This window comes from Hemibagrus wyckioides, linkage group LG22 (assembly GCF_019097595.1).
Source record: "Hemibagrus wyckioides isolate EC202008001 linkage group LG22, SWU_Hwy_1.0, whole genome shotgun sequence".
Taxonomy (NCBI): domain Eukaryota; kingdom Metazoa; phylum Chordata; class Actinopteri; order Siluriformes; family Bagridae; genus Hemibagrus; species Hemibagrus wyckioides.
Window position 1 is genome coordinate 15,330,346 of NC_080731.1, and position 27,382 is coordinate 15,357,727.

The window sequence follows — 27,382 nt, forward strand, 5'->3', positions numbered from 1 at the left end:
CAATTATTGAAGCCCAATAAAACTGACTTTTTGGAAAGTTCTTGTATAGGTTATGAATGGTTTGACGTATATGTTTACTGTTACATTTTCTATCAGTGATGAAAACACCTCCAATGGTTGGTTCATTGTACATAGTTACTATTTCACATGAACTAAGATGAGATTTACAAAGTTGTAATAAGCCACTTGGGATAGAATTAACCACTGATTTATATTCTCTAAATGGAATAGGAAATTTGTACTTGTTCATGAATTGTTCATAAGTAAGTACAGAACCTGAACCATCAGTAGCAAAGATATGTGATCAATAGCTCTTAGATGCCACATTATGTTGTACAATGGATCATTATCTAACTCAGATTATTTGAGTGGTCATGTAAAGCATGCACTACAATATCAGACCTTAAATTAATGCTTGTTATCTGGTATCTCATGTCTTTTTATTCATTTATTTTTTTTATTTATGTTTATTATATTTGGTAGGCACACTTATCCAAAATAATTTTACATAAGCCTGTCTTTGAGTCAGTCATAACTTCTGTTGTTAAAGTCATTCATTGTAGAGAGTGATTGGTTATTACGCGCTTGAAGTGGATCAGTCAGGTAAAGAAATCGACAGTAATGAAAAGTATCCAGTTTTCAAACGTTATTTTGTTCTCATATTTCTATGTAATTGTAACTTACTGGGGTCACTGGGGACATGTAACCAACATTTAGAGCTTGGGGAGTAATATGGTGTTACTATTCTGCAAACTACTAACAGCCGGTGTTAGAAAGTAATTAAAATGCTTTCTAAAAATATCATATCAGACCCGTTGGCAGTGATCATTTGGGTCTTCTCTAACACTCTGGCATCCTTGGCAGCGATAACATAACACAAGCGGTTCTCCAGATGTTTCCCTTAAACCCTGATCTGACCTCCATGACCACATGACTGTACCAGCTTTTATTCATTTATGCTTTTAGTAAATTTCTTAAAAGATTAGATTAAATTACAAAACTGATAGAGAAAAAGTATTTGTACCAAACTAAATAACTAAACTAAATAAAACAATATATAACTATATTAAACCATTATAGATTTTGAAGTATTACTTTTCAAACAAAATAAATGAAATGTTTATATGTCAGTAAAATAGGCAACATTATGTAATAGACCAGAATCTAAGAATCATAGCAAAGAACTTAAATATCCTTGTGAGTACTGTTGGTTTGATCATATTTAGGTTGGAAAAGGAACCAATTGTTCCGAGACAGCTGTGTCATGTACAATTTCACAATGCCCTCAAGAGGAGTTACAGGATGACCTGGAAGCAGCAAGAATGACAGTTTCACAGACAGCAATAACCATTGGCAATTATCTCTGTTCCTATACCATAAGCAAAAAAAACTCCTCTGCTAAAAACAAGCTCAGAGATGCTTTTGGAATAATACACTCCTAACAAATTTTTCCTACCATTCTAGTACAAGCGGTCTCATCTGTCTAAACGATATACAGGCTTTTCTTCTCTGCGTTTGGCAAACTCATATCTGCTGCTCTTGTTTTTAAGGCTTACCGATGGTTTGATGGTTTGGTTCTTGATCCAGCCAGCTATTACGAATGGGTTTCTCTTCACCAGAAAAAGTATTCTTCTATAAACCACCACAGTTGATGTCTGTGGTCTTCCAGGAATGTACCTAGCACAAACCCTGAAAAACAGCCCCAGACCATTATGCCTCCTGCACCAAACATAACTGGTGTCATTATGTATTCCAGGAAGTAGTATTCTCCTGTGATCTGCCAAACCCAGGTAGAGCCTTTAGACTAGATAGTGAAGCGGGATTCATCACTCCGGAAAATGTTTCCACTGGCCAGTGGCATTGTGCTGTACATCACTCCAGTTGATGCTTGGCATTACACATAGGCTTGTGTGCAGATACTCAGCCACAGAAGCCCAATACCTTAAGCTCCAGATGCACAGTTCCAGTGCACATGCTGTTTCCCAAGGCAATCTGTATCTCTGTATTGAGTGATGCAGTAGAGGGTAAGTGATTTTTAAGTGCTGTGTGCCTCAGCACTCCGCAGCCCTGCTCTGTGAGCTTGTGTGGTCTACTGCTTCTTGGTTGAGCTGTTGTTGCTCTTGGAGACTTCCATTTCTCATCAGATTTTCAGTTTGTCAAATGTTTACATACACTTTACTAGTATTTGGTGTGATTCCTTTTTAAATGCATGACCTTGGGGGTGCCTTACACAATACTTTGCCAGACTTTTTGCCCATTCTTTCTGGCAGAGTTAGTGTAACTTTTCAGGTTTGTGGGCCTACTTGCATGGAGACACTTTTTCCAATTAGTTCATAAGTTTTATTCAATCAAGGATTTGTGATGGGTATTCCAATACTTAGTATGTGGTATGTTTAGGATCATTGTCCTGCTGGAACACCCAGGTTTTAAGTTTCTGGTTGATGTCATGAGGTGTGGATTCAGCGTTTTTAGATAATCATCCTTCCACATTATACGGTTTTGTGAGGTGTACTAGAAATACCCCCACCCTATGATGCTGCCACTCCATGTTTCATGGTTGGGAAGGCATGCTGTTTATTATTGCTAAATAGTTTAATTTTTGCCCTCCAAAAAGCTAGAGATTTATCCCAGTGATCATCTGCAAATTACATTCTGGGTTTTTAAAATGCTAGCCATGATGTAGGACTCTTAATAGCATGGATAATACATATTTTATACCTGATGAATCCAACTTCTTCACCAGTTTCTTGCTTGGGATTCACTTGAAACTTTAAGTCCAGAATACCTTTGTCCCTAGGAGCTAATTTGCTTTCTATATTTATACCTATATAATTAGTATACTTATATAATTGCTCCTAAAGAGAGATCAGACTTATGGAAATTTTTTCTGAGATGTTGGATGAGCTCAAATCTGTTTCTAATTGAGATTTTGGATGTGAATGAAGTCCTAATTGACTTGGGTTAGGATTAAAAAGAAATGCATGGGAACATATGACATATCAAAGGCAGTTCAAAGATGGAGATCTTTGTGTACATACAGATTGTATGTACTAATGGCTAATGGAATGAGAACATTGAGCCCACCCATTTTCTCCCCAATTTAGTCAAGCTGTGAAGATAGCGGGGAAGATAAAGACCTTTAACTCTTAAAACACCTTTTACATAAAAAAAAAAAAAACTTGAACAGATATAAGCATCTGTCCTGCTTACTGAAATTCATGTGTCTTATCAAAAGGACCTGTAGGCCATTACACTATGAAGAAATAAATTGCATAAAGATAATCACACTTAATTCAAGCTTTATTTGATTTGCACAAACAAAGGCACCTGCAGTGCTAACTTAAAGCTTCATTTCTCATACACAATTCTGACATGCCATGTGTATCACCACTCATAGAGCAAATAGTGATCATGTCTTTCTTCCACTGTTCCAAAATTACATGCCGTGCTACACTCAAATATAAGAAATATGTTACATAAATTCCTCCTCATTTCATCAGACCAGCAAGTGTTTCTAAGTGTACCTCCTTTATTAAATTGCCACAAGGAAGTAAATATCTCAATACTGTGATTCTGTCAAAAATGCACTTGCATTGAAGATAAATAAATATTTTTTGCATTTGCAACTGACATCTTTTTACAAAGTATAACAAACTATATAGAAAGGGCTGTAAAGACAAGGTCTAACAGCAAAACTCTTAAGCTATGATGAGCAGGTAAAATAGCTGAAGCATTATCTAGACTGGGAGTGAAGACCTCGACTCCTGGAAGAACAACGTACTGTAACGTTTCACCTGATTTAAAACCTCTAATCCAGGTGATTTATCAAGGCTCTCATAAGTGTGTTTCAGACTGTGTGTTTGGCAAAAGAGACACGACAGTAATACATTCACTTCACTAAGCCTTGTTCACACCATATAACAGACTTGGCTTGGGCTGGGTTGTGATTTACAAACTGACGTACCCAAAAATAGGACTTGGAGCTATTGCATTGCCATCTGCTCCCAAACTGGAATGTGGAATGTGAAACAAGGAGCATAGTAAAGAGGGATGTTAGGAGGATGCTACCATACGCATCCGCTCTGGAGGGGTCAGAAGGAGATTTTTTGCTGCCTTAATAGTATTTTTCATTAACATGGCAACAGTCATGGGTCCAACACCTCCTGGGACTGGAGTGATATAACCAGCCTTCTTTCGTACCCCTGAAAAAGAAAGATTCACCATCAGCATCATAGCTTTAGAAACAGGGAGTTACCATTTATATAATCTTTAAATGCAGGAAGTGGGGGTGAATTCCAGAAAGAGGGTTTAAAAACCCTTGCAAATTTGTATTTTTGTGAAGATTTCTTTTTTGACAACAATTAAGTGTGTATGAAGATGAATGACCTCATCTAACTGTAAAATTAACATGGAAAACTGGATTTTCATTATCTGCTAAACTCACATTCTAGTATACCCCAGGTCTCCAGCTAAAAGTCTTTACATTCTCCTTAATATAATATTTTTGTGTAATTGTGTGTGTAACCTACTGTTACTGCTGAGGTGCTAAAGATTACAGAAAAGTATATAAATATATAAATGAAATTCAGAAACTAAATAAACTAAACTAAATAAATTCAGAACTGAACTGAATGTCATTACATATGATAGAAATGACTGCAATGCCCATTAATACAAGAGAAAGAAAGTAGGTACATGTGGTCTCCAGTGAAAGTATTACAGCAATCATGGATGATATATAGGACAAAGCTAGAGTAATATGTCAAGCTAATTTTAGTCTGTAATGCTCAGGTCTCTGTTTCACGACTCTTGGGCATATCTCCAAATTTCTTACCAGCTTATATGATTTACCAAATATGTCTGGTTCCTCAAGGTCCTGTTTGTCATTAATTTATTGTTAAACATTTCTAAATAGAATTGAAACTGCTTGGTGACCCACTAGACACTAGACAGCCATGTTGCTGAAATTGAGACTGATTTCTTTCAGTTACATTTCATCCCTTCTTTACCTTCAAAGTCCACATCCCCAACAAGTCTGTCCTTTCCAGTCAAAGGGTCCTGTATTCTGTTGATGCCCACATCAATGACAGCTGCCCCTTCTTTTATCATATCTGCAGTGATGAGGTTGGGAATACCTTCAAGAAAATGACAGAAATGTTAAGAAATAGCTTTAAAGAAAATGTTCAGCAACTGTCTGTGAAACCACCAAATGCACAGTTAAGAAACAGGTAGGAAAATATAAAATCAACACGATTTTTTTTATAATTCTCACACAAATCACCTGTACTTTTGCAGCTATGAATTTACTTTAATGCATATTATGATCCTAGAGCATGCTTAGCCTGGAAAATTAGAGTAAATACTAAAGAAGGTTATTACCTGCTGCTGCAACAATGATGTCAGCGATCTTTGTGTGCTGGCGAAGTTGTTCTTTAGGTGTGTAACGGTGAGAGATAGTAACTGTAGCATCACCTAAGGAAGCAGAAGAGCATCAATGCAAACAGTTATTCTGCCATTTTACAGCAAAAACTGAAACATGTAATAACACAGCTATAAACAAGAACATACACTGAGCTTATCTGTGAAAGTATCTTTATAATAAAGACGCAATGATCACTTGCTTCTTTCACATTGTAACAAATAAAGATTGGCCTACACCAAGATGCTTTTTTACCACTCAGTTTTAAATTTGTAATTGACTTCAAGTGCTTATAATAAATCTACTTAACACACTACTACCCTGTAGGAAAACAAATGATAGCCATCAATTTGTTTTACACAAAACCAGATTTTTAATTTTTATTTCTTTTCTTTTTTTTAAACTTTTTTGTCCCCCTCCCACAACATGCTACAATAAACATTTTAAATTTAAAAAACATAAACATTAATTCAGTATAATATTAATAGTCATGTCTATCATATGAATTAAAATAATTTCAGAATCCTATCAGTTTAGTTCTTTTTTTCCCCCAATGGATATAGGATCGGTGCAATCTCTTACACAGTAATATAGAGATGTAATGACTAACTTACCTCCCGGCCTTTCATGTCTTCCATCTGTGTGTAAAAGCATGGCGATTGGCATTCCCACATTCTTAGACCGACCAGCTACCACTACATTTTTTCCCAGAGTAGGAATGCCTTTGATAAAAGAAGAGAATGATCAGATATACAAACAACACTACTTTGCTTTTTTTTTAAAACAACTTTTATGCTTAAACATTCAAACTTGTAAAAAATGTATGCACACATTATTATGTCTATTATTTCACCCAGATGTAAAACATAGAATCTGTGCTTTAAGATTTTTTGTGAATTTAACACATATAATATAACAACAACTGGGCTGTGTCCCATTTTAAACTCTAATATGTGATATTAAGGATTTCTTACCTGTACGTTTAATGATTTCCCATACTCCCCAAGGTGTGGCTGGCAACATGGAGGACTGGTCCAAGCACAAACGACCAACATTGACCACATGGAATCCATCAACATCTTTATCTGGACTGACTGCGTTACATATACGCCGCTCATCGATGTGCTCTGAGGGTCAAAGAGTCAAATAGCTTTAAAGGTTGCGATCAGGATACAAAGATTACTGATTACTCTAAATTTTCAAGTCTTCTTTTTATTATTCAAAGACAGACATATACAAAGAGTTAGCATTCATCAAATAAATATATAATACACATCACTTTGTAGGTATATATTTACAAGTCCCACACATCCATTTCCATGTCCTCTGGTGGTCCATTAATAGACAATCAAATGTGCAGAGCAACATATAGTGCAGATTTCAACTACAGAATGATCTGAAACATGCATTAAATGAGCAATATTAATATGGAAATTGTACATGGAATATGGAATATATTATGTATGTTAACATATTTTTAAACATAGCACTTCACTTTATGTGCATGAACCTAGTACCAATAATCTGACGGTGACTGTATACAACAAGGTTCCTTGATTAAATGCCAACTCATTGCACACTACACCTTTGCAACCTAAAACCCAAAGGTGAAATATAAAAAGGTACTACAGAGTTTAAATTAAATGTTAAATCCTACCAGGCAGAGGCAACTGTACCAGAAGACCATCCACTCTGTGGTCAGAGTTGAGTTTGTCAATCAGCTCCATCAGCTCTTCTTCAGAGATAGAAGAAGGCTTTAATATGGTTTCACTTGTGATACCTACACAAGTATAAAAAAAAAAAAAAAAAGAAGAGAAACAGTCATCTGCAAAACCACTAGAACATCTGTGTAAAAAATAAAAAAAATTGATCTGTTAAATTAATGAACTGGAACCCAACTTAACAAAACACGCATACCAATATCCTCATGCATTTCCCCACATGATCAGTAAATGTAAAGCATTATTGTGCCGTACAATCAATGTATCAAACCAACAAGTATTTTCTTTGTATTTTATTCACACCTGTGAATTATCAAGAGTGTACACAATACAGCTTTTCATTTGGTGACGCACACAGAACTCCTTGTCTATTCCAATAAAATAAATAATTATATTAATTGATTTCATTTTTTTTTTTTAATTAAAATCACTGACGCGTGCCATTGTAATGAAATAATGTTTTTCATTTTATCAGTCAAGGGGTGGGATACATTAGGCAACAAGTGAATAGTCAGTACTCAAATAAGCAGGAAAAATGTTCAATGTGACTTTGACAAGGGCCTAATTGTGATGGATAGACGACTAGATCAGACCATCTACAAAACTTGTAATGGTGTTCCTTTTCAGCAATGGACTTTTTTATAGAGTGCATGCAGCTGAGGTCATCATTATGGCAGACCTCAGAAATAAACATGTGGAGTTCTTTTTGTATAAAGAAAAGTTTATATTTAAATAAATTGTATAAATATTTTTAGTTTTACTTTTAGTAAAATAAATTAAATACTTTATTTTTTACTTGATGTAAAGGTATTTTTTTGCACTTTTTCTGCTGTACATTAGGCTCTTCCTACTACATTTCCCTGTGGCTTAATCTCAAATGAACTGCAGTAAATACAGTGCACACCTATTACACCAGAGGACGAACAGTGAATAAGAAATAATTTGAGATTTGCTCCGAGTGTCAACTTAGTCCTTGCTACACTGCCCTGTGAAACAGCACAAGTAATGGTTGGCTGGCTTCACATGCTTTGGAGGAGAGCTATAGGGGAGAGCAAGCTGGTGGGTAGAAATTTGCAAGACCAATTTGAGGAGAAAATGGGGGGAAGCAAAAGGGAAATAAAACCTATAGTATTAATTTATCACATTTCATATGATCATCATGGTATCCAGTAAAATTGATCAGGAATCACTTTCTTGGTCCATACTGTGCAGCCCTATTGTATAACACTATTGTTGATGCAATATATTTTCAATATATAGTGTACCACTGCTCCTTACCTACATCAGCAGCAGCACGGGTCTTGTTGAGTACATAGGAATGGCTGGCTGGATTGTCGCCCACTAGCAACACACTAAGATGAGGTCGTCTGTTGCCAGTTGAAACCCACTTCTCCACATCAACACGTGCCTCATCACGGATCTGACGGGCCAACTTCCTGCCTGAGATGACCACAGCTTCTGGCCTGAGGGAGAAGAGTTAATGATCAGGGCTGAGAGTATGACACAAAAGTTATGTTTGGCATGGTGTAAGCGGCCTGTTGATGGGGCAGAAGATAATGATCATCCATAATTTTGAATAGGACTAGGCAGCATCTAAAGTCTTCAAAACTAATTCTCAGTCGATTTGGTTTAGCAGATCCTCAATATCTCACTTTTTTTTGCAACATGGCCAGCTCTTAACTGTTTTGTCAGCCAGTGTTGAGATTTTTCAATGAACTGTGTTTTATCACAGCTGGTAATCCCTCTGTTCAAAGACATCAGCGTCAACTCATCAGTCTTACTTAAACTCCATAAGTGTGTTCAATAACCCTAGACGTGCCTGAATTAGAGTGGACCTGAGCAACCATAAACTTATCTTATTTTGCTTTAATAAGCAACATGTCTTGCCTGATTTTATAACAAAGTCATGTGCTGTCTCATTCAGGGATATTATCCGGCCACATGATGCAGATGATGAATCTAATTAGCATCAACACTGACTGGTTGTTAGAGGGCCAGATGACTAATTTGCAAGCCAAAAAAGAGAAAGTTATATGCTGTAATTAACATAAATATCAGAGTTGACATATCCAGTTTTGAAGGCTCACTGATTCCATCTGATTCTGGGCAGGATCATTGCCACATTTTGGATCTGGTGTGTTTGGAGATGGAAAAAATCCCTACTCTATGTTCCTCAAAAATACGTGGTTGATGACGTAAGCGTGATGACGCAATGCCTGTCTGTAATAAGTAGCAGAATGCAAAGGTCCACTGGAAGCACCCACGTGTATGCAATGCAGTGCACGTGCAATTTGCTGCAGTTATTTTTAAATTATTGCTTATTATGTCATATTAGCGTCATATGAAGATAAACCCCAAAATCAACATCCGAATCCTTACAAGGTCTACCACTGATACAGCTCCGGTGGACTGGCGGAGCTCAGCGCAAGCTTTGTACAGGATTTCATCATCCACGAGTGACGCGTAACCCGCCGGCAAGCCGCACGAGGGCGCGCGCGCCAATTAGCGCTATTAGCAAGCTCACTTTCGGGTTTAAAATACTTATCAAACACTAAAACATTTCCTAAAGCAAGCCTTTAGCGGGACAGCATCTAAATAAGTCCTCTGTCGCAGAAACGCGTTAGGAAGTGAAATATGATCGGACCGAAAGCCCCAGGTCCGATCTCAGACTACAGGACGGAGAAAGGGACGCGCGGTTCAAGTGTCAAGCGCGGCTGTAAATAAAATAAAATGACAGCTTGTTTTATTTTAAGCACATCATCATACAGTAACACTGGATCCATTCAGCCTGCTCTCAGCCTTATGGACTGGGGGAGAGAAAAGAGAAGTCTTACCTCGACACCGATACATGAAGGTTACATGCGTGATGCTGAACGTACTGGCACAGTTTCCGCAGCGTCCTTAAACTGGCCATAATTCAGACTATATAGTGTTCGACAGATAAATAAATACACATAAAAAGAATAAAAAGACTCAGAATGGACCTAGTAGAAAGTGCTAAGCGCAGAGAAACCGGGCGGAAGCGGCTGTTTTATCTCCTCTTTCCCCACATGCGTAAATGTGCGTCACGGAGTGGGCGGGATATAACAAGTCACGCCCACCAAACAGTTTTTTTTCCATATAGCCACGTTTTTCGTGGGGGCGCTGTTGTAAACACGAGTATAAGAATAACTACGGTAACGGTAGTAGTAAAAGACTGGCTTGCTTTAGTACTGTTTAAGTCGTAAATCATGTGTGTTAAAAACTAATACTGCTTATTGCTTCAGTCAGGAATATGTTCAAATGTCATCGCGAGGCTCAGGAAAAACATGTGCTGTTCGCGGTTGCACTTACAACGAGGAAAAGCGTAATTTACGACTTACAGAAGAGTGCTACATACACAGAACTGCTTTTGTGAGCGATTTTACGGCTCCTTATAAAACAAGACGAGACACGAAACTGACGAAAGAAATCTGTCTTTTTTTCTTTATTAACTTACCTTCCTAGGGCTGCAGCTATAAAACAGAAGTAGAGCTCAGAATAATGTTGCTACTACTACGACTACCAATAATAAGACAAATAATAAAAGTAATAATTATTATTGATTAATATAATAACAATCTTTTTATCCTGAATTCATTGACCTTCCACAGTATGGCAGTGTGACTCCATGAACTCCCTGCAGTCTGTCAGACACTTGACACTGACACTAAAACCCAAGCTTTATAGTGTTACTACTTTTAGTGTTCAGGCTTTTACAAAATAATCTCCCTCATCCTTATGTAACACACAACTGACTTTATTACTGTGCAGGTCCTAGAAAGTCTCCAAGCTCTTCAAACTGCTCACTGCATCACCATCACACACAAATCAACAAAATATAATAGCTAAATACGCTACTGTCAGTTATCCGCAGACATTTTCTTGAATATTCTTCCCAGTCCTCTATTGAGTAAGGTTGTCTTGTATAGAAAGACAGATGGCCTGTATAAGCTCTCTCAGCGTGTGATTTCTCATCTTGCTACGAATGAATGACTAGGGCAAGTTTCAAATACGACAAGTCTATGAAGAGATGCATGATAAAAGATTTAACCATCTTTATGTTCAACCAGTTTTATAAACTCGTGCACTTTACGGTTGATGTACATGTAAAAAATATACACTAATTATTTTGATTCCACTTTACTACTCAAACATTCAAAGTTGTATATAGGCCAAAGCTTACGGCCTAAGTTTAGGCCTAACCATAACCATACCCCTACCATTCTTCTGCTGTTAATACATTTTAAACTACCTACAACTCAAATAAAATATGAAAAAATTAGTACATTAATTAAATATTCATCATCATCACCATCATCCACCACCGCCACCATAATGATAATAGTAGTAGTAGTAAGAGTAAATAAGACTTGCAAACCTAGCAACAATAACAAGATTTATCATTAAATAAATCTAACACACATGGCCTCAATTTAACCTTAGCTATTATAAGTTATGTCATAATACACATAATATACCAGGGAAACTAATCAACACTTCATCACAAATCTATAAACGAATCTGAGCAAAACGCTCACATACTACCAAATATCAAGAGCATTAAGTAGTAAGAATGTGAGTCAAATTAGATTAAAAAAAGTAAACAGTAATAAACTGCAAACTTTCCTGTAATCCTGTCTGAAATCACTTGTACAATGAAAACACCTACTTTTTGCCTGTGAATAGTTTTTTTATGAGGCATCAGTGATTCTTGCTGTCGTCTTAGCTTACATGCTAGTCAATCATCTAAAGTGATACTCCGTTCTTAAATCTAAATGATATGGCCGAAAGTTTGTGGATACCTGTTCATCAAAGTCATATGTTCTTCCCCAAAATGTTATCACAAAGTTGGAAGCAAACATTGGTCAACGCTGATCCGCCATGACAATGCCCCTGTGCATAAAGTGATCTCTATTGACAAATGGTGTTTCAGGGTTGGAATGGAAGAACTCAAGTATCCTGCACAGAGCCATAACTCTGACTCAACCTCACTAAACACCTTGAACTGGAATGCTGACTGTAGCCCATGGCTCCTCACCCAAACATGCTCTTTTGGCTGACTGAGCACAAAACCTCACAGCCACATGGAAAGCTTTTCCAGAAAAGTGAAGGTTACATAGACACATTGCTAGTTACATATTTAGCTGTGTTTCTATGGCCCTCTCATTCAGAACCAGCACCATCTGGGAATTCATGAAAACTGTATAACAATAATTAAAAATAAAATACAAATGACATCATTAACAGATGAGTATAGACTGTGCTGATAATTTGGTAAAAAATGTATTGAATGTTATCTTAAAGATTGTTTTCATGTATGACATCAGCAACATTATTGAATTGTTGTGAAACAATTGTGTGTACAAGTTTATTAAGAAATGCATTTTCCATTTTATTTAACTACTTCTGTACTAATGGTATTAATAAGACAACATTTTTTAACTGAGTAAGATAAGTGAAATAAGGCATTGCTTTATTGATTAAAAAAAATATTGCTGCATTGATAAGCCTTTCCTTCCCTTGTTAGCCACATTAGCTTTGTAGGTGATCTTTAAAAAAAACAACATTTGTCAAATTTTTGGTTTGGTTTCATTTTCCTGTAACACTATGCTTACTCTGATGGTAAACAATTTAAAGCCATAGCAGAAAAAACAAAGTCTTTTAACAAACAAACAGAATAAGGCCTTGTGTCCTCCTCAGAAATGTTACCTGTATATACCTAGATTTAATCCAGCTGAAACCCACCAACACAGAAATACACTGTATAAAATAAAAAAACAATAGCTTTGCAGAAAATAAAGTAAGCAACTGATAGCCAAGAGAGCTCACCTAACCTCATATAAATATTAGGATCGTGATTGCATTAGACACTCACCATTAGGACTGCTGTAGTCCTGTATTACTGTTGTGTTGTGTTTTAGGACACACTGTAAACATCCTCATATTGTATATGACTTTTTTTTTCTTTGCATTGTTGCACTTGTTATAAGCTTGGTTTACTTTGTTAATTATCTGTTAATTAAAAAGATAATAAAGACTCACAAAACGCAGGCTTCTTTGTATTTTCCTAGATTTCACGTGCTCGCGCATCTCAATGACGTCACGCACAGACCATATTGCAACAGCACTGTTTTGTTATTAAATAAACTGGTTTGTTATATTACTAAATAACTTTTTTTTCTATCGTGTCTATCATGTTCTATCATATCTAAATAAATAAAGCAGTTACACGTCTACATCTTTAAATCTAGTTTAGATACTAGTTTCCCCACTTTTCTTTCCAGCTTTTATTCATGCAGTGGTTCATGGTTCCAGTGAGCTGGCTGTAACTCAGCACTAGGTGCACCAGCACTTCATGTTTTGAAGACAACATCAGACTCTTCTGTCTTTTCTGTTTCCTTTTTCTCTGCGGTGGAGCGAACACTTCCTGTTCCAGCGCGGTTTCATCTACACTTTTGTTTAACGTTGTTGAAACGGACACAAGTACGTTATTTACATCGGAGTGATTTTTCGAGGCAGACTTTTGATTAAGACTTTTTTTTGCTCTTGGTAACTCGGACTTCACTCTGTCTGGAAGCTTTTGGTTGGAAGTGAACGGAAATGAGCTTCTTATTGTAAGTAACGGTGGCGAGCTAACTAGTTAGTCCGCCGTCTTTTTATTATACAGCAACGTGGTCAATAACTAGATATATTTCTAAGCTGGAAACAAAAGTAAACCCTAACTAGTCCAGTCACTAACTTAACCCATAGTTAGTGTAACTTTTCGGTCTATTGGTGTGGCTCAGGCCAGCTTTATGACTAACGTTAGTCAGACAAGTCATCTACAACAACGATAAGATCATAGAAAACTGATTAAATATCCGATTTTTATATTATATAACACCATTTATCACGACTTTAAATAGCAATTTCCTGAACGTCCTTATTTGAGCATTTTCTCTTCCTTGTAAGATCTCTGTGAAACTTCCGCTAAGGCACTTAAGACTGATCTTCGTAAACATTAAAGATAAAAGTTGTTAGTCCAGCTGTCCTTTCGGCGAGGTGATTAAAGCCCAAACTACTGGTCAATTGTGCATCATCTAACATCTTCACGTGTTAATAAATTAAATCATTTTAATGTGAAAATAAATTAAAGTCTCGTTTAATTTTGGAACTTGGGCTAACCTCTCAACCTCTTAAAGTCATTAAAGACAAAAATGACCTTTTATGTAATCATGTCCTTAGCCTATTGCAAACAATCGATCTACATCAATATATATTTACTTTTTTTTTTATTTTTATTTTTTTTATCTTCCATATGTAATGACTTTTCGCCATTTTATGACATACATCACCAGACACATATGGAGAGGGAAAATAACATGTTAGGTATAAAATACTCTGTGCTGCTGCTACCCTTATAGTAAAATAACAACAGGGTGGTTTGATGCAGTACAACTAAAACAGCACAACCTGAAGTATTTTATTCTCCTTATAACACAATTTGTGTTTATAAATATCACATGAGCAGGAGTGGAGTTGTAATGAACATCAGCATGGTTGTGATTCAGCTGTAGGCATGTGAGGCCGCAGGAAATTACAGCCAAGCTGATATGAAAAGTGTAAGAACACAACTGTGAGTGTGATATTGCTTTTTTTTTTTTTTTTTACAAGAAATGAATATCAAGAAACAGACATTTCAGACACAACGTGTCCAAATGTTTGGTTTATTTTTGCTCCATGAACAAAAATAGTTTCTAAAGAAGCCTACAGCTGGATTCATGTCGCCAATACCAACACACAGACAGCCTGTATTTTATACTTCTGTAAAGCTGCTTTGAGACAATGTCCATTGTTAACAATGCTATGCAAATAAATTGAATTGAATTAAAATGTGTAGTAATGGTTTTAATATAACAAATTGGAATCTAGTTTTGCTGTTATTGCTTGTATTGGCATTTTATGTTAAACGGAGACAAATGGACTGACAGTGAAATGTCCCAGTGTGGTTATACTTAACTCTCTTGGTGCACATGGAATAACTGTTCTATTGTAAAAAAAACAAAAACAAAACAGTACGTCATACATTTTAGCCATTTATAGTTGCATTTAATGTTATGGAGCATACATAAATAAATTGTTCATTTCTTTACCAGTCTTTTTTCCATCCATTTTAAAGTAATAAAGAGAAAGAAATGTTCAAACTGTTATAAAGAACTGTTTTTAGTGAACTGGTATGAAACACTCTGTGCTACTTTAGTATATCATAAACATTTCCTTACAGAAGACTATCAACAATTGATTGTTGTCTTTGTTAAATACATTAAAAAACACACACACACATTAGTCTTAGAATATGTAGAGCATCTGTTATAAGTCCCAGTACATGAGTTGTTGTCAGTGATTTTGTTATAGTAAATTAATCATCATTTTTGAACAGTCAGAATCAGGAATTCTGCAGTGCTGTGGTATACGTAATGATACACTACAGTCATGATTCCATTCACGATACTGCCTTCATGATTCAATTTGATTCTCAAAAAAAATTTTCTAAAAGAAAAAATATGAAAAGACTCCTTTTTATTCCTGAATTAATGTAAAACAGTGTACATTTTAGTCTGTTTAAAACTAACTAAATAAAAAAACAGAGCATGGTGTAAACAAAATGTTCTTACATTTTTACTAAGGCTTAAATATAAATAAATATATTTATAAATTCTCATTTACACAGATGAGCCATAACATTATGAGCAGTGAGAGGTGAAGTGAATAAGACTGATTATCCCCTCATCATGGCACCTGTTAGTGGGTGGGATATATTAGGCAGCAAGTCAACATTTTATCCTCAAAGTTGATGTGTTAGAAGCAGGAAAAATGGGCAAGCGTAAGGATTTGAGCAACTTCATTTTCAAATTGTGATGGATCAGAGCATCTCCAAAACTGCAGCTCTTGTGGGGTGTTCCCGGTCTGCAGTGGTCAGTATCTATCAAAAGTGGTCCAAGGAAGGAACAGTGGTGAACCGGCGAGAGGGTTATGGGTGGCCAAGGCTCATTGATGCTTGTTGATGTGCTACTGTTGCTCAGATTGCTGAAGAAGTTAATGCTGGTTCTGATAGAAAGGTGTCAGAATATACAGTGTATCACAGTTTGTTGCGTATGGGGCTGCATAGCTGCAGACCAGTCAGGATGCCCATGCTGACCCCTGTGTACTACCAAAATTGCAAACAATGGGCACGTGAGCATCAGGACTGGACCAGGGAGCAATGGAAGAAGGTGGCCTGGTCTGATGAATCACGTTTTCTTTTACGTCACGTGAAAGAAACTGTATTCCATGATGGCTGTGGCCTCTTTCAGCAGGATAATGCACCATGCCAAAATGCATAAATGGTTCAGGAATGGTTTGATGAGCACAACAACGAGTTTGAGGTGTTGACTTGGCCTCCAAATTCTCCAGATCTCAATCCAGTCGAGTATCTGTGGGATGTGCTGGACAAACAAGTCTGATCCATGGAGGCCCCACCTCACAACTTAGAGGACTTAAAGGATCTACTGATAACATCTTGGTGCCAGATACCACAGCACATCTTCAGGGATCTAGTGGAGTCCATGCCTCGATGGGTCAGGGCTGTTTTGGCATCAAAATGGGACCAACACAATATTAGGCAGGTGGTCATAATGTTATGGCTGATCGGTGTACAAATACAGTTTATGAAATGAGACCTCTGGTGTCCAAACGGTGCAATTTCATTAGATGTTAATTCAATATAGAAAATAAATATCAAACTATAAAAGGTCCCAGCTATCCTAGCTGTATTTGCATCTAAAGGTGCTTCTACCAGTTCAATTTTATTTGGTTATGTTAACTTTTGTGTCACAAAAAAAGACAATTTTGCAGCTTCCATTGTTGGACAGTTTGTGTAACACTAAAAAGTTTGAGGGTTGGTTAATACACAAGCAAGGTACAACAGTATAAGAATCTTATTGCAGGTTGTCTTGAGGGAAAAAATATTGTGGATGTGATCATTGTTGCAAAGCTGTTCTGTAGGAATAATCAGCCGTAATCAGTATTTGACTGTATAAGTGAATAAAAGATGATTGTGTGTTTGCTTTAGTGGCAGTCGGTCTTCAAAGACTTTCAAACCAAAGAAAAACATTCCAGAGGGATCTCACCAGTATGAGCTCTTGAAACATGCTGAAGCAACATTGGGAAGTGGCAACCTTCGAGCTGCTGTAATGTTACCAGAAGGAGAAGACCTTAATGAATGGATCGCTGTTAATAGTGAGTGTATATATCTACATGCTTATGTTTTTAAAAAGTTGCATTATCTTAATTAAATATTACCAAACAGGATATGAACAGTTTAAGGGATCTACATGAGAGGTTTTGCATTTTAAAACATCTGTTGTAAGTTATTGTAGTGCTATGTTTACTGGTATTTTCCAAATGCGTTAAAAATCTATCTTTAATTTTTACTTTTTATGCACCATTTTTTCCAAATTTGTAGTGAATTTTTCCTTCCTCAGTCCTGTATAGGGCAGACAGTGTGATCTGGCTCTTGTTATTCTGACCCACTCTTTTGGTTTTATTTTAGCTGTCGATTTCTTCAACCAGATCAATATGTTGTATGGCACAATCACTGAGTTCTGCACTGAGACCAACTGCCCTGTCATGTCTGCAGGGCCCAAGTAGGAAGAAATCTCCTATTTTGTTACTTGCTACATAAATACAACTGGACGGTTTATAGTATCTCTTATGTTTCTCCAGGTATGAATATCACTGGGCTGATGGTACCAACATAAAGAAACCAATCAAATGCTCGGCTCCAAAATACATTGACTACTTGATGACTTGGGTCCAGGATCAACTGGATGATGAAACCCTGTTTCCTTCCAAAATTGGTTAGCATGGCATATGGATAAGTAAGAAATGTATAAAGTGTGTAAATTGATAAGCAGTAAAACAATGGGGTGAGTTGGTATAAGCCAATTACAAGTTGTTGGTGGCAAATTGTTTGTCCTAGCAAGCCTTGAACGAGCTGAATAATGGACATGATCAGTTTACAAATGTTTTGGGACCTGAACATCTGTGCCAGACACTTACCCTTCCCAAATTATCTCATCATGGCATTTGTGATGTGCGAAACATGCCTCACAGACTATGAAAACACTGCTGTCTATAAATCTCATTCTTCTGGTAGCTCACCATTGATGGAGACTGAATATTATAGTGAAAAGCCAGATTGCTGAATGCCTGGTGTTAATGCTGCTATGGCAATATTCAAGTTTGTTCCTTCACCCAATATGATTGGACCTACTGCCTAATCCATTTTGTTGTACATCCACCTATATAAGACACTGGGCTATTCCATAATATATGCATAATAATTAAGCTGCACTTGATAAAAATGTTGCACCAGCTGCCATTGGTACCTGGACAAAAAGTACACAGGTTCAGGAGAAATTAAATGAAATTTGTTATACAGGAGTTCTCTTGTTCACTAATCAACCCTGGTGCATTATGTCCATTATTTCAAAGCCACAAAAGTGAATAGAAGGAGCTATGCAGGGTACTAAAACTGGTGTTGCCACAGCAGCCCAGAAAATAAGGCGATATCATGTCTGAACAGGGCATAAAAAAAAATGCATGCTTTACCAATACTTCTGCATGAGTTCAGAACTTCCATGGTTGATGGTTCTTCCCTCTGCAACTAGAACTTTGGAGTTTTATTGCAACAGACCTTTGGCTAATCAGCACAGTGTCCACAGTGGTCCCCACAAAGGTGCAAGACCTAAGCCAGTTGGCTATAAAAACTGGAAGTGTAACTATCAATATAGTTTAAAATGGTAGACAGCATATCTTATGTGTGACCAGCACCGGCAGATGCTTGTTAAGGAGGTGGTCGTAAAAGTTAATTTTTGGAACTTAACAGTAATATGATTGTACAATGACGTTGTTTTACTTCTTTCCAGGTGTGCCTTTCCCCAAAAACTTCATGTCAGTGGCTAAAACTATTCTGAAACGTTTATTCAGGGTCTATGCTCATATTTACCACCAGCACTTTGACTCTGTGATGCAGCTACAGGAGGAGGCCCATCTCAACACTTCCTTCAAGCATTTCATCTTCTTTGTGCAGGTGAAAGGGCTTGGCTGGGGGGTTATACTTAGCATAATTTTATACACAACCGTAAATGATGTGTCTGACAGTCATGTTTTCCTATTAATCATTAAACTTTTTCTTCCTCTTTTTTTTGTTTGCATGTGTATGGACAGGAATTCAACCTGATCGACCGCAGAGAACTGGTTCCACTGCAGGAACTTATCGAGAAACTAGGCACCAAGGACCGATAAAAAACAAACAAATATATTAATGAAGTATTTCTTCTTTTGCTTAGAGAATTTTAAAGCCACAGTCAGTACAATTTTAGGAGTAGAGGCGTATTTTAATAATGTGCTGTCTGTAGATTAACAAATTGTATCTACGCAAGTCGTTTTAGAAAGACTTTTTTTGGCTCTGATTTTAATAGTCTTTTTTTATTTGGGTTTCATAAAGTATAATAAATGTTGGAAAAAGTAGATGTGAGTTAGAAACCAGATAGAAACTGCAGGCAGATTTTTGTATTAAACATTTCTTATTGTTTTATATTCAAGCATTTTCTTTATATAAGAGAAAGGAACCTATATAACCTTTTTTAGTTCCGTATTGAAGGTGAATGAAGTAAAAGGTTATCGGTTTCTGAGATTAACACATCTGTACATTCTTGTTAGGGTCTAACATTCCTTTCATGCTGAAAAAGTTTTTAGGTCAGTATTTTTGCTTTGAAATTTACACTCTCTGAGTACTTTATTAGAAACACTATATTAACATTTGGTTAAGTCTCCTGTTGCTTTGAAAAATGGCTTCAATTTTTCGTGGCATGGATTCAACAAGATGTTGGAAACATTCGTCTGAGATTTTGGTCCATGGATCTTTCAGGTGCACTTTCATGCTGTGAATCTCCTGTTCTACCACATTCTAAAGGTGTTCTCCTGGATTCTACTAGAGTAGGCAGGTCACTGAAGAACCAGTGAAGAATCGACTTTTGATTTGTGACATGGTGCATTATCATGCTGGAAGGAGCCATTAGAAGAGGGTAGATTGTGGTCATGAAGGGATGCACATGACCAGCAAAAATACTCAAATATACTGTGCCAAGAAAACATTTCCCACATCATTCCACCACTTAAACCAGTCTGGACTATTGACACAAGGCAGAATGGGTCCATGGTTCTGTGCTGTTGATGCCAAATTCTGACCATCTGTGTGTCTCTGAAGAAATCAGGATTCAGCACTATGGCAAAAAATCTGGCAACAGTAATCATTGTCAATGTCAAAAACACTGAGATCACACAATTTTCCCCATTCGGATGGTTGATGTGAATGTTATCAGAAGCTGCTGGCCTGTATGTGCATGATTTAATGCATCACATTGCTGCCTCATGATTGGTTTTTCGATGATTGCATGACAGACTAGGTGTTACAGGTGTTCCTAATTCAGTTCTCAGTGAGTGTAGACTGTAATAGTAATGCTGCTGATTTTGCTCTCTTAAAATGCTGATTTTTTTCCTTAGTTTAAATATCATCAGTAGTTCTTTCTTTTAATGAGGCATTGAAAAGTATATTTGACTCCAATGAAAAATGAATTACATTACTGTTTTCTTCCCATTTTTTCCCTAATGTTATGCATGATGTGCATTTCATGACTATGAATAACTTTTTAAGATGAGGAATAAAACTATATTTGCATCCATATTAGACTTGTCTGTAAATCTTTTCATGGTCTTGACTGATCTGCTGTAGAGAAACCCTCGGCAAGGTTTGTCTACATATAGAAATTATCCTCATTGATCTTAAAACACTTAAGTGTTCTTAAAAATGACCTCTAGGGTGAGGTTCCTATAGATGTAGGAAATCTACTAGTTAAACATTTCTTGCTCTCTTAGTTGCTCTCGCAAAAATTCAATATAGAGATTTTCATATTTCATATTTAGAGCTCTTTTTATCAGATATGTTTCAGGCAATTGTTTATTTATCTTTTATAATAAATACTGAATACTGTAATAGTGATTATGGGTTAAACAATGTGCCTGCGTAGAAAAAGAAAATACACTCTTAGAATAAAAAAGATTGTTACATTTAGAATCTGGTTTCATCTTCGGTGAATATGAGAATGTTTTCACACTGATGGAAAAATGTCATTTTTACAAATGAAAAATCTTGAATCTAGTCAAATTTCTATATTATTCTCTATTATAGGATTAAGAAAAGTAAAAGAAATACAAAATTCCTAACGTTATTGCTAGACATTTGAATAATTTCCATCTTTATATTTTCCTATTTTATTGGCAAATAGGTTTCTTTGTTTATAGGAATAAATGCTTAAAATTACAAAATTCAATACCAATAGAAAAATAATATTTCAAGCTTAAATTAACTAAATACAATGATGAGAAATATGTTTAATAATCTTAGGAAATACTTAATACATTTGATCATTTGAGAGACAGTCAACTTTAGTCTTCTGGACTTTAAAAAAATTCTGTTCCTGGATTATTATTATTATTATTATTATTATATTTTATTTTATTTTTTTCAGTTTAACAAACAGTTTCAAAATTTGAGCACGTTAGATTTTTTGAGTGACAGGAGACATGACATGAGTGTAGTGTTTGCTTAACTCTTCCTTATGAAGCCATCATATCTATAAATCAACTGAATTTTAATTTCATATGGAAAATCAAAATGCATTACATTAATAAGGGTACTAAAAAGAGAGCACAAGCAAAGCAACACTGATTTTTCAATGAATTGATGGTTAAGACGGTTAAGATGAAGTTAACCATCAGGTTAAGAGTTTGGTTTTCAATCCCCAGGTTTTTTTTTTTGTCATTATTATTTTTATTATAGCAACACTTCTTTATAGAGCCTTTCATAATGATATTGTATGGTTTTTTATTTACTTATATGCAAAAGGGCATTTCATACATACAGTGAAAAATATGTTTTAGTTTGAAAGTAGAACAAAAACATAAATGACCCGGATATTCTTTTGCAATGATGCCCACGTGCTCACTTGTGAGCGAATGAAAATAGCGTCGCGTGTCGGTTGTTTAGCGCATGCGCACAGTACCCCGTTGATTCCTCGTGCGTGATTATCAGTGTTTGTGGTCCTGGAGCGCGCATTGCCATGAGCGCAGTTTAATCCGGGGTCATGTCTGCTCAGTGTGTGTCCTTTAAGCGAGTCTTGAAACCTCTTCAGTCAGATTTGAGACTCTGCGCCCTGTTTTCACGGCTTCTCTGTACAGCCAGCTTGAATGTAAACACACAGTTAGAGAGCTTTATGAAGCTCCGGCGGTTCCTTCTACACTCCAGGCGTCACTCATCTAATCAAACAATGGACGCAGTAACACGTGTAAAGAGGCTTTCTGTTGAGGGAAACATAGGTAGGGAATCATTTCATTAATAACTTCCTTTTAACCTCTGTATGTGCTCTAATAGTTTCATTGAATTATATACATACACCCATCAGCCGTAACATTATAACCACTGACAAGTGATGTGAATAAGACTGATGATCCCCTCACCATGGCACCTGTTAGTGGGTGGGATATATTAGGCAGCAAGTGAACATTTTGTCCTCAAAGTTGATGTGTTAGAAGCAGGAAAAATGGACAAGCGTAAGGATTTGAACAAGTTTGACGAATGGCCAAATTCCCCGGTCTGCAGTGGTCAGTATCTATCAAAGTGGTCCAAGGAAGGAACAGTGCTGAACCGGAGACAGGGTCATGGGCGGTCAAGGCTCATTGATGCACGTGGGGAGTGAAGGCTGGTCCGTGTGATCCGATCCAACAGACGAGCTACTGTTGCTCAAATTGCTGAAGAAGTTAATGCTGGTTCTGATAGAAAGGTGTCAGAATACACAGTGCATCACAGTTTGTTGCGTATGGGGCTGCATAGCTGCAGACCAGTCAGGTTGCCCATGCTGACCCCTGTGCACCTCTGAAAGCGCCAACAATGGGAACATAAGCATCATAACTAGACCACGGAGCAAAGTAAGAAGGTGGCCTGGTCTGATGAATCACATTGATGAACGTTTACAGGGATCTAGTGGAGTCTGTGCCTTGACAGGTTATGGCCGTTTTGGCAGCCAAAGGGGGACCAACTCAATATTACGCAGGTTGTCATAATGCTATGGCCGACAGCAGGTTCTCCAGTTGAAATGAAGCGTTGTGTGTTTTTCTGCAACATGTTCTACACAAATGCAAGAATAAAAAAAAAACCCCAAACATCTTGCAGACTTAAGGCCTGTGGTTAAAAAAGACTCAAACCCATTTAAATCCAATCTTCATGTTTAGTTTGGATTCTGCCTTTCTTGGAAATTGGATAAAACAGTAATTAATGTAGAACCCCTGCTTATAGTTGCATTAAACTGTAACATACAGAAACTGAAATATATGAATGACAGAATGATGACAGAAAACAAGATTGTCAAAGCAGATGTAATTTATTATTCCAGCTGAATCCATTTTGTTATGATGTTATTGTGTGTGGTCATTTTAACTGTCATGTTGTTTTTATATATCTTTCGGAAACTTCAGCTGTTGGAAAGTCCACTTTTGCAAGGTTGCTGAGCAATGCAGGACGAAACTGGGAAGTCACACCTGAGCCTGTCAGCAAATGGCAAAATGTTGAAGAGGCAACTTCACAAATAACACAGGTTTGAATTCTCTTGTAATCCTCATTATTCTGTGCCTTCCAAAAACTGTGCTTTAGGACAACCAATGACTTGTAGTACATGACTGTATTATAACAAAGGCTGCATTTGTTTTAAACCAGATAACATTTCATGTTAATATTACATTTCCATTATCCTTCCTGTAGCCAATGCTGTCTTCCAACCTGTTGCAAATGATGTATCAAGACCCCAAACGCTGGTCCTACACCTTTCAGACGTTTTCTTGTATGAGCCGTATGCGCACACAGCTCCAGCCACCTCCTACTCGGTTACTGGAAACAGGAGACCTTGCTGTTCAGGTGTACGAGCGTTCCGTCTACAGTGACAGGTGAATTCATGCACACGGACATCTTCATTTCAGTTTATTCTCATCAGTGATTTTCTGTCTCTGATATCCATGTTGCTGTTCCTTTTCCTTTTCAGGTATGTTTTTGCTCAGAACATGTTTCAGTTAGGCTGTATAAACTCCACAGAGTGGGCTGTATATCAGGACTGGCATTCCTTTCTTGTTGAGCAATTTGGTCCTAAGGTACAACTAGAAGGAATCATATACCTTAGGGCATCACCACAGGTCAGTGATGTGAAAATTAATATCCCTGAACGTTGTGTATGAATTATCAGAATAAAATTCTTTATTGAGAAAATTCTTCATTAAAATTATATATATACTTATTTCAGTACAAATGACAGTGTGAAATATTTTCTTATAAGCACACGGTCTGTTGTGTTTGAATAAAATTAGCATTTTTGTTTAATTCTATAAACATTTCTCCCAAATTCCAAATAAACTTAGTCATTTAGAGCATTTATTTATATAACTGGTCAAAATAACTAAAAAAGGCCGCATATTAGTGTTTTCAGAACTCAGTTTATATTCATGTTTATACAACACAATACTAATATTTTAACTTAAACTAACAATATTCGGTGGAATAACTTTGATTTTGAGTCTTAGCTTTCATGCGTCTTGGCATGCTGTCCACAAATCTTTCACATTGCTGTTGGGTGACTTTTTGCCACTCCTGGCACAAAAATTAAAACAGCTCTGCTGTGTTTGATGGCTTGGAAGACCATCCGTCTTCCTCTGGATCACGTTCCAGAGAAAGATCACATTCCGATCCTCCACCAAATTTCACAGTAAGTGCGAGACACTGTGGCTTGTAGGCCTCTCCAGGTCTCCGTCTAACCATTAGGAGACCAGGTGTTGGGCAAAGCTAAAAATTCAGAGAAGATGACCTTACTCCAGTCCTCTACAGTCCATTAGTTATGGTCTTTTGCAAACCTCAGCCTGGCTTTTTTCTAGCTTTGCATGACTTCAACCCTGCCTCTAGGAGCCTGTTTCGACCATCCTCACCGTGCACTTCACCTCAGCTGCCATTTGCCATTCTTTTTGAAGGTCACTTGATGTCATCCTATGGTTGTTGAATGACATTCAAATGAAGTCGAGGTCATCCGGTCAGTGGAGAGTTGTTTTCGCCCTCTGCTGGTCTGTAGCTTTGTTGTCTCCAAGAATTGGTCTCTTAATTTTGTCCGGAGCTGACGTGTATGTGTGTACATACACACACTTTTGTAATCCTGCAGGGGTACAGATGTTCCAGTTAAACTGGACAGGAATCAGTTATCTCAGATTATATGGAATGTCATCTAGGATTTCTTAGTGTTTGTGTTGTGCATCAGTATATCTCCCCTGCTATGTGGTGGACATATGTTTTAGGGTTGTGTGTGCATTTGAGATTTTTTTAGTGCGATATCTCAAAAAGTGATCCAAACAGGGTCAAGGTCACAGCAAATGTCTGAAAAGATTTCTTCATTGGCTTCATTCATGTTTGCAGTATATTTTGTAGTATATTTCAGCCATAAAAATTAGAAACAAAGGAAGACTAGTCTTGTTGGCAACAGAAGTATCCCCATTCATGCTTTTTTGCAATATGCGGTAAACAATCTAGGATGAAATTTACTGCTTGTGTCTTATAGACCTGCATGGAGCGGCTGAGACGCAGAGGTAGAGAAGAGGAGCAGGGAATACAGCTGGACTACCTGGAGACACTGGATAAGCAGCATGAGCACTGGCTTATAAACAAATCTACAAAGTGAGTTTGTTGTTCATTTATTGGAATGTCATTGGTGTATCATTTTATTGTTGGTGGCACTGAAAAAAATGTAAGCAAATGATATAAATATATTTTAGTTATAAATATATTTCAGTTATACTTTATATTTTAGTTAAAATAGTTCATAACAACCTCTGTTCCATGAAAACACTATAATCCCAGTTTTCACTGCAGGGTTCACTTTGATCACCTGAAAAATATTCCAGTTCTGGTGCTGGATGGTAATCTGGAGTTTGAAAGTGATTCTCAGATTCAGACCAAGTTTCTTACAGAGGTGTAGTATGTTTTTGTATTATTGTGTGTGATATTCCGATATTACATATGTACTCTAATTTCTTTCTGTCTTTGGATTTGTTCTATTTGAGAGAGAATTCACTATAATTCAGTGATAAAATATTTTTATTTTAGGTCACTAACTTCATACAGGAATTATGAATATCAAAGGAAAGGACCAAACAGGAATCTGTGACCTCTGGACTTTCTGCTGTTTATCCATGCTGTATACAGTTTTTTATTGGTGTTGGATTTTTCCATTGCTTCACAACCTCACATGACCATAAGCTGTTAATAATGATACATTCAGCCAACACTGGATCTTTCAAGAAAGCCAGACTTAAGCTTCTTCTACATGTGTACATGAAGAACAGAATACACACGTGTACACATCTTCAGTTCTGAAGACCGAAAACATTTTTTTCCACGGACAATCTAGAAATGATATACAAAGGGTACCTATACAGTGGATATTAGAAATCTATACATATGTTTTATGGGAAAACTGTTCAAAAGTAATTATCATACAACTGTGATAAGTCATGCTGATTAACCACAAATAAAGATAAACTGTTTCTGCAGGATCTTCTTAGTTTCTTTAGAAGAATGTCAAAATAACTATTTAAAATAAGCCCAGTGGTGGGAAATAGATCCATCCCATATACAAGGTGTCATATACAGTGAGGGAAAAAATTATTTGATCCCCTGCTGATTTTGTACGTTTGCCCACTGACAAAGAAATGATCAGTCTGTAATTTTAATGGTAGGTTTATCTGAACAGTGAGAGACAGAATAACAACAAAAAAATCCAGAAAAACACATTTCAAAAAAGTTCTACATTGATTTGCATTTTATTGAGTGAAATCAGTATTTGACCCCTTTGCAAAACATGACTTAGTACTTGGTGGCAAACCCTTGTTGGCAATCACAGACGTCAGACATTTCTTGTAGTTGGCCAGCAGGTTTGCACACATCTCGCATCTCAAAGAATTTGGGCCCACTCCTCTTTGCAGATCCTCTCCAAGTCATTAAGGTTTTGTGGCTGACCCTTCAGCTCCCTCCACAGATTTTCTATGGGATTAAGGT

General features: G+C 36.8%; 3 protein-coding genes across 4 annotated transcripts; 2 read left to right on the forward strand and 1 right to left on the reverse strand.

Annotated features, from left to right (window-relative positions):
* Window positions 1-3,282: 3,282 nt before the first annotated feature.
* Window positions 3,283-10,201, reverse strand: mthfd2 (methylenetetrahydrofolate dehydrogenase (NADP+ dependent) 2, methenyltetrahydrofolate cyclohydrolase). The gene is made up of 8 exons (XM_058374955.1): window positions 9,975-10,201; window positions 8,419-8,603; window positions 7,077-7,199; window positions 6,394-6,546; window positions 6,034-6,141; window positions 5,380-5,472; window positions 5,010-5,135; window positions 3,283-4,202 (listed from the first exon to the last, which is right to left on the reverse strand). Exons 1-8 carry the CDS (start codon window positions 10,052-10,054, stop codon window positions 4,054-4,056), a joined length of 1,017 nt encoding a protein of 338 aa, XP_058230938.1. The 5' UTR covers window positions 10,055-10,201; the 3' UTR covers window positions 3,283-4,053.
* A 3,277-nt stretch (window positions 10,202-13,478) lies between these two features.
* mob1a (MOB kinase activator 1A) lies at window positions 13,479-20,929 on the forward strand. The gene is made up of 6 exons (XM_058374956.1): window positions 13,479-13,775; window positions 17,252-17,418; window positions 17,732-17,825; window positions 17,905-18,038; window positions 19,110-19,273; window positions 19,411-20,929. The coding sequence occupies exons 1-6, from the start codon at window positions 13,762-13,764 to the stop codon at window positions 19,486-19,488; spliced, it is 651 nt and encodes a 216-aa protein (XP_058230939.1). The 5' UTR covers window positions 13,479-13,761; the 3' UTR covers window positions 19,489-20,929.
* A 1,362-nt stretch (window positions 20,930-22,291) lies between these two features.
* Window positions 22,292-26,878, forward strand: dguok (deoxyguanosine kinase). Of its 2 annotated transcripts, none has more exons than XM_058375677.1 (7): window positions 22,292-22,620; window positions 23,776-23,894; window positions 24,059-24,240; window positions 24,336-24,483; window positions 25,887-26,002; window positions 26,186-26,297; window positions 26,432-26,878. In XM_058375677.1, the coding sequence occupies exons 1-7, from the start codon at window positions 22,389-22,391 to the stop codon at window positions 26,456-26,458; spliced, it is 936 nt and encodes a 311-aa protein (XP_058231660.1). In that variant the 5' UTR covers window positions 22,292-22,388; the 3' UTR covers window positions 26,459-26,878. The 2 variants fall into 2 exon arrangements, with proteins under 2 accessions (XP_058231660.1, XP_058231661.1); XM_058375678.1 differs by having other exon boundaries at window positions 22,295-22,620; window positions 26,198-26,297.
* Window positions 26,879-27,382: the final 504 nt, after the last annotated feature.

Excerpts from the sequence above, each read along its gene's own strand:
- mthfd2 (XM_058374955.1), bottom strand. The coding sequence starts at position 10,054 with ATGGCCAGTTTAAGGACGCTGCGGAAACTGTGCCAGTACGTTCAGCAT. Across the intron at positions 6,547-7,076 it reads GGTACAGTTGCCTCTGCCTG|AGCACATCGATGAGCGGCGT; the intron begins GTAGGATTTAAC and ends TTTGACCCTCAG. Across the intron at positions 5,136-5,379 it reads CATCATTGTTGCAGCAGCAG|GTATTCCCAACCTCATCACT; the intron begins GTAATAACCTTC and ends ATTTTCTTGAAG.
- mob1a (XM_058374956.1), top strand. Across the intron at positions 17,419-17,731 it reads TGAATGGATCGCTGTTAATA|CTGTCGATTTCTTCAACCAG; the intron begins GTGAGTGTATAT and ends GTTTTATTTTAG. Across the intron at positions 17,826-17,904 it reads GTCATGTCTGCAGGGCCCAA|GTATGAATATCACTGGGCTG; the intron begins GTAGGAAGAAAT and ends ATGTTTCTCCAG.
- dguok (XM_058375677.1), top strand. The coding sequence starts at position 22,389 with ATGTCTGCTCAGTGTGTGTCCTTTAAGCGAGTCTTGAAACCTCTTCAG. Across the intron at positions 23,895-24,058 it reads CAACTTCACAAATAACACAG|CCAATGCTGTCTTCCAACCT; the intron begins GTTTGAATTCTC and ends TCCTTCCTGTAG. Across the intron at positions 26,003-26,185 it reads CTTATAAACAAATCTACAAA|TTTTCACTGCAGGGTTCACT; the intron begins GTGAGTTTGTTG and ends CTATAATCCCAG.